The sequence below is a fragment of the Trematomus bernacchii genome, unplaced genomic scaffold, assembly GCF_902827165.1.
Source record: "Trematomus bernacchii unplaced genomic scaffold, fTreBer1.1, whole genome shotgun sequence".
Classification (NCBI taxonomy): domain Eukaryota; kingdom Metazoa; phylum Chordata; class Actinopteri; order Perciformes; family Nototheniidae; genus Trematomus; species Trematomus bernacchii.
This window is the reverse complement of record NW_022987447.1, coordinates 240,098-252,187: the sequence shown is the minus strand read 5'-3', so window position 1 is coordinate 252,187 and position 12,090 is coordinate 240,098. Positions and strand designations below refer to the sequence as shown.

At 45.0% G+C, this 12,090-nt stretch overlaps 1 protein-coding gene across 4 annotated transcripts in view; it reads right to left on the bottom strand.

Moving 5' to 3' along the window:
- slc38a5b (solute carrier family 38 member 5b) overlaps positions 1–11,628 on the bottom strand; it is a 41,299-nt gene extending 29,671 nt beyond the window's left edge. For 2 of the 4 annotated variants that reach the window (XM_034142935.1, XM_034142958.1), the window contains exons 1-4: positions 11,270–11,628; positions 2,615–2,753; positions 1,419–1,485; positions 491–606 (exon numbers count right to left, since the gene is read on the bottom strand). In XM_034142935.1, coding sequence (XP_033998826.1) covers positions 491–606; positions 1,419–1,485; positions 2,615–2,676 — 245 coding nt within the window. In that variant the 5' untranslated portion in view covers positions 2,677–2,753; positions 11,270–11,628. The remainder of the gene's footprint in view (positions 1–490; positions 607–1,418; positions 1,486–2,614; positions 2,754–11,269) is intronic. The other 2 variants (XM_034142945.1, XM_034142950.1) reach the window with 2 other exon arrangements.
- Positions 11,629–12,090: the final 462 nt, after the last annotated feature.

Genomic DNA, 12,090 nt, shown 5'->3' with positions numbered 1-12,090 from the left:
GGGCTATTGTGTGTGTTGTAGCGATCAGTCAATGGCGGGAAGCTGTGGTCATCTCATGGAAAATGTTTGCAGAGAGCGCACAAGAGCCTTGGAAGCTAGGGTGGATGCCATCTCTGCTAAATAAATTGGTTCGTTCCCAGAACAGATTAAAATGGTCTATGAATGTAAAGTTGAGTGATGGACAGATTGCGTGTAACCATGTCTGCAGCCTGCTGAAACGTCCGCTACCTCGGCCCAGCGTGGGGATCGGACCTGATTTTTTAAGTTCGTTAAACAGACAGTTAAAATCCTGTTTTCGGACTTCAGACTGCTGCCTGGTGATGTCGTTTGTGCCAATATGGACTATAACACTGTGGACATACGGGTGTCTGCTTAAGAGGGACGGGATCTGCTGAAGAACGTCCGTAACTTTTGCACCGAGTATGCAGTGAGTTATTGCTCTTTTGGATTTGATATGCCTGATGATAGAGTCGCTCACAGTGGTACTCACAGAAAGAACACAATGCCGGTGTTGGACATGGCGTATGACAGACCCAGAACGCCGCTGCCCATGATGGCGTTGCTCAGGTTGAACACAGACATCCCAAAGGAGGTTTTACCCTCAAACTGTAAAAGACAAGACTAGATTATTAACCTAACCAACACAAAATCTACAATGACTTCATTTTAGGATGCACATTTTTGATTGATGTTTCACAAGAAGATGCATATCACTGTATTTTACTAGAAGTCCGGCAGCGTGTTTGAATGATAATCAGTTGAGGTCTGCACTAGCTAACAGTTAAAAGATAATAAGCTTCCAAAAGGGAACCTTATTTTTTATCTGTAGGAAAATGTTAATGTCTTCATACAGGATATACAAACATTGCCTGGCCGACATAAGGCTCAAAAACAGGAGCTACACCTTTTTATAGCAGGTGCTATGTATTGCTTGTCAGCAAACGTAATGTTAATAAATGATTTAAACATATTATAATACAAAGATTACAGACCTCAAGGGTAATACATGTTGTCTAGGGGACAGAAATTCACAGAATGTGGTAGGGTTTCTGTTGGTCAAACACTAACGTCCAGCATTACATTTTCTTTTAGATGTAAAGGAAAAATAAGGCCACAGGCACTTTAGTGACAGTTTCAGTTTGAAGCTGCATACTGTTTGGCCATTTTTTATAAAATAGCAAGGGGCCTTGTTGTTCATATTTCACATCATCAATCCAAATCTGCAAAGTAACTAAATGTACAAAAGAAATGTAGGACAGTAAAAGTACACAATTGACCTCAAAATTGTACAGTAAATAAAAACAAGTACAGTACTTGAGTAGATGTACTTAGTTACTTTCCACCCCTGCTGAGCAACACTGTGCTGTGGGGGTTGTGTGTGAGCGTGTGCACTCGTGCACAGTGACAGCCATACTCACGTCTGTGAACTGAGGAGAGGATCCATCACTCTTGTGAGGCAGGAACTTCTCTTCCTCTGGTGGGATTCTGTATCATTCACAAACAGAAAAACAAACCAACAGTGACGTGCGGTGAGGTTCATGGCTGGTGAGCCACTGACTCTTTCAGAGTCAGATTTACAAATATTATAGCCTATTTTGACCTTAATCGAAATATTCTGTTATTTTCAAAAGCTCTTTTAGTCTGATGCTATGATTAATTTTAAACAGACCGATCAACAAAAGGATACCCAAAATCTAAATATTGGATTGTTCTTTCTAAGTAAGATCCCATTTTCATTACAGTTGTGGTCTTACCTTGACTTGAAGATGAATATAAGTCCATGCTATCCTTCTGGACAACAATCTCTATTACTGTTTTGTAAAAGTCCTCCTTATCTTCCTGTAGTTTCAAAAGTCTAGTTTGTTGTTTGCGGTAGAATAACAGTAGCAACAAGAACCTGTGGGCTCACGTGCGCCCCCTTCAGTGCGGCAGAGGTTATGGCTGCCTCCCCTGATGCTTTTTTCATTGCCGTTGTACGATGAGACCAGCGAGCCTAAATATCATATATACGTGAAATAAGTTATTTAGAGACTATGGATGGCGAGGATAAATGTAATAAAGGGATCTACAAACATTACATTGGTGACCTACAGTGAGATGGGAACAGGCATGCGCTTAGGGCCCGCTTTCCAGACAGTTTCTGTGGGGTGACGCATTCTGAAGTGATGCAGAGCTGATCTGTGCCTCACCTCACCCCATAGTAAATGGCTTGAGCGCGCTCACAAAATAAGTGGCCGCGCTAAATTAGTGCCCGCGCTCCAGCAAGTTACTGTGGGCTTACGTGAGGCAGTGCTCGTGCCTGCCTCACTTCTCATCGCTCCCGTAGCGGAGCTCGGCAAATTTGCTGATTTTGACTATAAAATGCGATTGGAATCATACAGAAATCACATTTACACAAGATCAGTGGAGACATTTTATTATTATTATTATTTAGTTTTTCTTTAATTGTTTGTCCGTTACATTGGAGTATGACAGGTGAGGCTCTGCCTCCCCTGCCTCCACTGACTGCACGTCGCTGCAAACCAATCACTGCACAGCTTCAACATGAATATACTTGATCCACCAATAATTCACAGCAATTCAAACAAATAGTAGTCACACAGAGGAAACGTACCCCCCCTCCACAGGTGCCGCAGCATCATGGTAGTTCCCATTGGACAGATTCTGCAGCTCCATACTGTGACCGGGACACGGGCGGACCTATTCTGTCATATAGAGGATTCTTTTGAAACAAAGAGGTTGAAAGGGGAAATCTGAAAAGAGGAAACAAAACACGACCTTAAACCATGTCATATACAGTAAAGCCATTACAGTCCGGGGCGGGCCTACCTGAATGCGCGCGCATCTCACCGTATAAAAGGAGGCCTCGCCTCCTGACTATCATCCTATACCTCTCTTCAGCGAGCGGTATAGGACAGACAGTGCCCTGAGTAGAGGGCTCCGCCTGTGTTAATATAACAAGGGTTACAATACGTAACCCAGCATTATATCTCTCACAGGCTCCGCCCTCTACTGGACTCTATGGGTACAGTGGGTGGAGCCCTGATGTATACGCGCACTGTCGTCCAACAACATCATTCCACCCTACTCCCCCTGACCGGCTTTTCTAGTCAGCAGCTGCTGCCCCACATTCCACTTTAACCCGGTTGTGACCGTGGAGAAGTCTGGGCTGCGGCTGACAGAGCACACTCTGCTGCGCCCATAGGCAGATGGGGAGAATCCCCAGCCCTGTATAGGCTCACTGTGCACCTACCTCTCTGAGTCCCTAAGGATCACAGGGAGAGTGCAAGTGCCCATGCCCCACACTCAAACACTGACCCCGTGCAGAGTGTGTGTGGACTAAAGTGTGGAGGGCTACCCCCCTCCTACCTCTCAGCAGGAGGGGGGTAGCCCATCCGCCCCGTAATGGGCCAGTGCGCACCTAGCCCTCTGAGGTCCCGGGAAAGGCGAAGGCGCATTACGACCGGGGAGGGGGTCAGATGCCTACTGACCCACAGCCTCCCCCCTCCTCACCAGTCCTGTGTTGCCCCAGCAAGCACAGACGCGGAGAAAGAGCCAGACATGTCCAAGAGATAAAACTTTATGAAGGGGCCTGGCGTTGACCAAGACGCCGCTGTGCATATATCCTCCACACTCACACCATTGAATAAAGCTGGCTACACACCAACCCGATTTTGGGAGTCAGAGGCCGTCAGAGGCAGTCGGGCATTCGCGGCGCCCTACTCAGGTTGATGTGTCCCGCACCGTTGTCTCTTTACGGCACCTTTTCACACAGGTCAGAGAAAGTCGGCCCAAGCAATCACTCTGATTGGCTGTTCACACTACCGCTGCCTGCTGGTAAGGACAGTTATTGCCACTCGTCGACTGAAGTATTTGCGGTGTGTTCGTAGGCGGGCGGCGTAGCGGGCGGGTAAGCCGACGCAGGCGAAGCCGACGCAGGCGAAGTAGCTGACGTAAAAGTCGGGACGCCCTCGGTACGTGTTCTTTGGTCTCAGGTGGGTGTGTAGCGGCCTTAAGGCTGTTGACACAGCCACAGCCCGTGAGGAGTGTGCACGGACCACTGCACTCGCAGAGCCAGCCTGCCAGGCGTTTCTTGGACAGAGCTTTCCCGATCACCCCGCCCCCGCAGCACACAAACAGCTGTTCGGTGCGTCTAAGGGCAGCCGTGAACTCCACATAACATGCTAGCGCACGCACCGGGCAGAGGAGGTGCAGTTTAGCTTCCCTGGCCCCACCATGGGGGGGAAGACTAAAACCCCCTAACTGAATAGCCCTCGACCTGAAGGCACTCCTTAGGCTCTTGGGCACCAAGGAGGGGTTCGGTCTGAGTGTCGCGCCGCTCCGGTCACCCCGAATCAGTAAACAACTCGGGTGCACCGATAGAGCGGTTAACTCGGACACTCTTTTGGCTGACGTTAAGGCAAGAAGCAAAGATGTCTTCCACAACAGTGGTTTCAGGGAGGAGAGCTCCAGAGGCTCAAATGGTTCTGTGACCAGAGCCTCGAGCACCAGCGGCAGGTCCCACTGCGGGGCGGAGACGTGCACTACTGGGCGCAGCCTCCTGACCCCCTGTAAAAACCGAGACATCAGTGGATGAGAAAAGGCTGACCTGCCGTCAAATCCCTCATGGCAGGACGAGATGGCTGCATACACCTTTACCGTAGAATGAGCAAGCCCTCTGTCCACCAATAACTGTAAGAAGGAAAAAATAGAGCCCAACTCACAAGATAGGGGCTCTATTCTCCGCTCCTCACACCATCGCTGGAATCCCAGCCACTCCGGCCTGTAACAGGCTGTGGTGGATCCAGCTCTAGCTGCCTGGATAGACTGAATAACGCTGTCAGACAATCCACCCTGTCTCAGCCTGTCCCTCTCAGGAGCCAAGCCTGGAGAGGACGGCCCAGAGTGGGTAACGCCCCGATTGCACCTGCCTCTTGAGACATCGCCCCCCAGAACTGGGGGATTGCCCAGGGCTGGCCCACCTTCATCTGTGTCATCTCTGAGTACCACGGAGCCCCGACGCGATCCGGTGCTACTAGGATGACTGCCAGACGTTCTCGCCTCACTCTCCCCACTCTGCACAGTGGCTGTTGCGCCGGCTGGCGAACAGATCCACTTCCGCTCTCCCGAACTGGGCCCAGATCTGCTTCACCACCTCCGGGTGAAGCGTCCATTCGCCTGGCAGGGGGCCGCCCCTCGACATGAGGTCTCTGTCTTCATTTAACAGCATACAATAAATGAAGGCAGACAAAGCAAGAAAAAGTAAACTTCACAAACAGATCTACATTCAACCCTGTCATCAATGTCAAAGTACACATCTGAACCCACTGATGTGTGTTGGATATAGGACAGCAGTTAACACATGGTGGTGGGAAAGCTACCAATCCTTCACACTGGAAGGAGTTAAACTACAGCAAAGCTTCTTATAACCATAGCTACTAGAAAAAAGTAAATGAAAACTACTGTACATTGTTAAAAAAAAAACTGAATTGTTCACGGGTTATTCTGTATGTTTTGCTCGCCCTTAACATCTGACTTTACAGCTAAAGGATGAAAGGGGTAAAAAAAAAAAACACATTAATTTCCTTTTATGGTCTCAATGTTTGTAGTTTCAATAGTAAACAAAAACGGATTTGACTCTTTAAATGACTATATCAATGTAGTTGAACTACTGCAAAATGCTGCTAAACGTTGAACTTAAGACTCACACTGTAAACACACATTTGTCACCATTAGGCGCGTTCACACCAAGTACTTTGCCGTATTTAGTGCCGGCACTCAGTGCCCCGGCACTTATTACCCCAGGGCATTTAGTACAGATCGCGTTCACACCGGAGTACTTTTCCCTGAGGGAAGATTACGCAAATGAGCCGCTGACGTCACTTCGTCTTCTTCTGCTTTGGGTTTACTGGCAGGCCGCAAACAACTTCACGGCGTATACTGCCACCCGGGGTCCCCGGCCGGAAGTCCCCGGAGTTGGGGACTGGCTTCAGTAGAAGCTGCTGGGACTCCCAGCAGCTTCTACTGAAGCCTTCCGAGTAAATCGCCAGAACGCCGACACCTCCTCATCTCCACCGCTCCCATGTTTTATTTTGTGTTGCCATAAGTTAGTCTCTCTGCGTTTGTGCACTGGGCGAATGCTAATGCTAATAATGCTAATGCCAGGATAATAAAATGGCGGCTCTACAAAACATTTCAGAGTTGTACGGGGCGTGGTTTGCAATTCGCCCAGCCAATCAGAACTGGGGCACTTTTTTCCCCCAGGAAAGTACCATCTCTCAGCAGGCAGTAAAAATGGGAGTAAAAGTTCCCGGGATTAAGTGCTCTTTTTGGTGTGAACGCGACATAAGGGGTACTAACGGAACTAAACGCGAAAAGTACGGTGAAAAGTACTCCGGTGTGAACGCGGCTATTGTATCTTTTAAAGCCAATGTATCTACCCTAATAGAACATGCATAGTTCCACACACAGGGACCAGTGTTTGACACCGTCGATCATCGCATCTTAAAGCAGAGGCTACTCAGTATTGGCATATCCAGCCATGCAGTGGGGTGGTTTGTGAACTACCTCTCTGAAAGGTCCCAATGTGTTCACTTTGATGGGCTGTCTTCTGAGTGGTTGAACATTGCTAATGGTGTTCCTCAAGGTTCTATTTTAGGTCCACTTTTATTCTCCATCTACATCAATAGTTTAGGTGAAAATGTGGATGAAGCTACTTTACATTTTTATGCGGATGATACCGTGATGTACTGTGCAGGTCCCTCGATTAAAGGTGGGGTAGGTAAGTTTGAGAAACCGGCTCGAGATCGCTAGAATTTGAAAATACACAACCGGAGAAAATCTGCCACTTCCTTATAGAGCCCCTCCTCCAACACACACGAACGCGCACATGACCAATGAGGGCACGAGATAAGTTTGTGCACAGATGGAAGGCTGACAGGCAGGTAGGCCATCCAGTTATTTTAGCCGGGCCGGCTAAAATGATTGGTCGTGCTTTTTACAGTATTACGGCTTCCACAGGTGACATTTTTTTATGGATTTTTTGTCAAAGCACTTAAGATATTCATTGCTATCGGGATGTTAAGAACATTCCATGGAATATAACAAAAAGTGTATCTCGAGCCGGTTTCTCAAACTTACCTACCCTATCTTTAAGGAGGCGGTTATTAAATTACAGGCTGTTTTTAACATTATTCAGACTCAGCTCGCTGAGCTTAAGCTTCTTTTAAATGTTGAGAAAACCAAGGTAATGCTCTTTTCTAAAGCTAAAAAGACTCAAGAGACTGCTTTGGATATTGTTACTATGCAAGGACAAGTACTCGAAGTGGTTACCTGTTATAAATACCTTGGTATCTGGCTTGATGATTGTCTTACTTTTAAACTTCAGGTCATTAATCTGCTTAAAAAACTGAGGGTTAGACTAGGTTTCTTTTTCAGAAACAAGTCCTGTTTCTCTTTTGAAGCCAGGAAAAGGCTAGTCACTGTGACCTTTTTACCTGTGCTGGACTATGGTGATCTGATCTATATGAATGCACCTGCCCATTGCCTGGAAAGGTTAGATGCCGCCTACCACAGTGCTCTGAGATTTGTTACTAACTGTAAAGCACTTACTCATCACTGTACCCTGTATGCCAAGGCAGGTCTGCCTTCACTTACTGTTCGGAGGCTCAGTCGTACATATTCATATATAAAGCCATGCTGGGTAAACTACCGACTTATATATGCTCTTTGATCTCACAGAGAGTGGCAAGTAGCTATTGACTGAGATCCCAGGATGTGCCAAGTGCTAGGACTGTTTTAGGTGCTAAAGCTTTTATGTGCGCTGCTCCTCTAGCTTGGAACACTATGCAAAAAACATTGAAACTGAGCATTTTGATTCCCTTGCATCATTTTAAAGCACGGCTGGATGAAATGTTATTGGATACCTGTCACTGTGAATAGGTTGCTAATTTATACCCCTGTAATTATGTTGTGATGTCCTTTTTGTTTTCTGTTGTTTTTATGTGTAACCAATGTACCGCAGGTCTCCCTTGAAAAAGAGATCGTTGATCTCAATGGGATTTTTTAACCTGGTTAAATAAAGGCTACAAACCAGATGGCTGCACCATCTGTCAGCTGTGGGGGGGGGGGGTTGTGTCCCCCTGATGAGTCATTATTCACTCCTGAGAGAAATGTGTGTCTGTGCTCCACAGCTTCTGTCTGCTGTGTGATGTGAGGTTACAGCGGGTTTATTATCAGAGCTCTGTACTGAACCCAGCGGCTCCCTGGGAGATGAGACCAGTGAAGCTGACCCCCCAGCTGAAGGAGGCTGAACACCAATGCCAGTGACACCTTTCACACACTCACAGTCATTTCATGCATGTCTCTAACTTATCCATAACATTTTCTATATCTGTCTGTCTGTCTGTCTGTCTGTCTGTCTGTCTGTCTGTCTGTCTGTCTGTCTGTCTGTCTGTCTGTCTGTCTGTCTGTCTGTCTGTCTGTCTGTCTGTCTGTCTGTCTGTCTGTCTGTCTGTCTGTCTGTCTGTCTGTCTGTCTGTCTGTCTGTCTGTCTGTCTGTCTGTCTGTCTGTCTGTCTGTCTGTCTGTCTGTCTGTCTGTCTGTCTGTCTGTCTGTCTGTCTGTCTGTCTGTCTGTCTGTCCTGTATATTGTCTGAACAGCAGCCTCCATGGTGGAGGAGTGTTTTTCGACCCCAGTGAAGGCGACGTGGCTCTGCAGATAAGCGTCTGGCCAGCAGCCAGGTCTGGACGTCCCAGTTGTGGATATCTGTTCCCTGTAGGCGTCAGGAGCGACAGACAGTGATAGCAGCTGAGAATGACCCCCCCTGCTCAAACATCCCTGAGCTGGTTCCTCAGACATTGATATTTCGTACAGCAGGCGTCACCATGGACTCTATTTGTAAATACTGTCCATACACATGCTGTACATTCTCATGCTGTGAAGTATTTTATGAGCAACATATATTTTCATACCTTCAAATACTAGTCGGTAAATCGTCTACTTTTACTGCACTACATTTATTTAATATCTTTAGTTACTTTACAGATGTGGATGAATGATGAGAAATATAATAATATATATATATAATATAATAATATATATAATCAAGTGTTAAATCAGACTTTAGTTCCACCTGGAGTAAATCCACAAGCTACCCTGCAGTATACAAAGTCATTCAAACTAGCTGCACCTTTACCAGCTTTGAGAACACTTTCATGATCAATCATTATAAAACATATCATATCTATTATTCTGAAATGGACCAATCTGCACAATCACTACTTTTACTGTCGCTACTTTAACTATATTTTGATGATAATACTTTTATACTTTTACTGAGTAACATGTTGAATGCAGGACTTTTACTGTAACAGAGTATTCCTACACTCTGGTACTTCTACTTTTACTTAAGTACAAGATGTGAGTACTACTCTCACCTCAGTTCTCTGGTTATTGGACATGAGTTATGGATCACACAGTACTGGAGTTACTTTAATTATATTTAGAAGAAGGATGGATGTTTGCTTTGAGTTTCAGGAGGTTAAAGAGACACTGTTCAGCCCTCAATCATATCTCTGATTAGATCATCTGCACCTGGATGAGTGATGCATTAGCAAATTACACACATGATCAAATATTTGTTTGAACCTGAATCTTATATTACGTTAAGTCACTAACTATACAGGGCTATATCCCACTTTTAAAGCCATGTGTAAATAATAAAAGCATATAAATAGTGACAGATGACCATATTTAAGTTCCCTGTGGCTGGCTGCTCCCCTGAGGCTATCCAACTGTGATCCAGGTACACACACCCAGCCTGTCCACCAATCAGATTCAAGAGTTTCTTGCCACCACTTTTGGCCAAAGACACATTTGCAACTGTAAACACAAAGTTGTATCTTCGAGGTTAGACGCTGTACCATGTGCTTTAATAGGTCATTGGGATTTAAATGTTTGTGCACAACTTTATTAACTTAATTATTTACTAATTAAGAAGGACCATGCCAAAACTGTGAAAATGATTTTAAATGTCCAACTTAAGCTACAGGATTTTATCAAATCTAGCCAGCAATAAAACCAGCATGAACAATAATAATGGCTGTGTCTAAAGTTAAAAAACAAACATTTACCAATACCTAAAGCTCATAGTTCATGTTATGTTTGTTTAATCTGTACACAACTAGAAGTAGCACACTGTTCCTGCAACCCTATTCCGAGTCTATGATAATTCTTATTCTCAATGTTTTTCTATTTCTAGGATAAACTTATTCAAAGTCAAAGTTGTTTTGACAAGATCCAAAGATTTAAGCCAACAGAATGACATATGTCAGCATGTATCAGTGAATAGAACATAGGCAGTGTTTTCCCAGACAGCCACAGTGAGGTAAGAGGGAAGGGAAAGTGTACAATGTGTGCCTGATTTAAGCCCCGCCCCTTTTCCCAAGCATGGATAGTGTATATTTGCAGCTTACATACCGTCCCCCTCCTCCTATGTTCTTATCTTGGGTTTATTCCTTTGTTTTTTTATGTGAAGTACTTCTATTCTTCTTCATTCCATGACATCTTTATAATAACCTACAGAATGACATCATGAACCAGCTGAGGCTCATGATATCCCCAGAGCTGTAAAACTGTGTTTTGCACTTGTTTTGGTATTTTGTTTTGGTCCATATTTTTTGTTACATTATCAGATGTTGACAAAAACATATGTCATCAGAGCATTAAAGCGCTTTGCCAGAATATTTTTCTCTTCACTTGTTTCTTCCTCCCAAATATTTCATTTGATTCATCAAGAGTCTGTGATTTCCATTATTGATGTGAATTCTTAAACTGAAAAATGTCCGACAATAAAATGATAACAATAATAGCCACAATAGAAACCAGCTGACCTCACCTTCACGCAAACCATGGTAATTTGACAGTCACCTTCAACCATAGTAACAGTGTTAAAAACATTCATTATTTGGAAAATAATTTATAACAAGCAAAAAAATGGATCAAAGATTAAAACAATAATTGAAATGATAGGAATGTACAATCTCAAGAACCATTGGTCATTATGAATATTTCTAGAGAGTTTGAAACTTTGAGTTAAGTTTCTTAGAACGAGCTGGAAGAGTTTCACATCTGGAGTACAGCTGCATACAGCTACTTTAATGAGTCTGATTTAGCTTTAGAGTCTAACACTCTGAGCCCTGGCTTTAACAGAGCTCTTCTGCAGAGCTCCTGAAATAACCAACCACGTGGCAGAGCAGCTCCAACTCACCCCAAAGAATGGAGAGACTCACCACTGCTCCAGAAGCAGGCCTGGCTCGGTGTCCGGAGCAGACGCAGGGTCTGTGAAATCCTGCGTTCAGAGGAGTAGTTTGGGCAGGACTGGAGTGTCTTAGAGCCCCGCAGAGAAGCACAAAGCGCCTCAGGGAGAGGTCGGGGAGAGGGGAGCAAATGTGTGAGCAGGGAGGGCTGCTGAAAATGTTGGTTTCAAGTTTCTTGTGATGTCATATCTAGAAGCACTCCTCTTCATTTCCAAGAAAAAAAAGTGAGGTATTTCTCAGGGCGCGGGTGATGGATTGCTCTGTGGGTAATTCACTGGACTGTATGGTCCGCTCATACACTCTGGGCCTCTTCAACTGTTTCCATGTTTCAACTCTCTCCACTGAGTTTTGGCATCAGCAGGAATATGGGGAGGAGATCAGCAGTGACACAAGCCTGCTGCTGCTGGGCGGTGTGTGTGTGTGTGTGTGTGTGTGTGTGTGTGTGTGTGTGTGTGTGTGTGTGTGTGTGTGTGTGTGTGTGTGTGTGTGTGTGTGGTGTGTGTGTGTGTGTGTGTGTGTGTGTGTGTGTGTGTGTGTGTGTGTGTGTGTGTGTGTGTGTGTGTATGTGTGTGTGTTCTTGAGAGTTTTTGCTGGAAAGGAGATTTTGGTACAAATACGTTAGTAGGCAGTAACGGGTTGAACAGTAGGGTTATAAATGCAAGTACGATTTCTCGGGAAACTGTATTTGCAAGGGATTTAATAATGAATAGCATTTTTAAATGCAGAAATTCAAAAGTACGTATATACTTCAATACATAAAAGTAAAATGTTT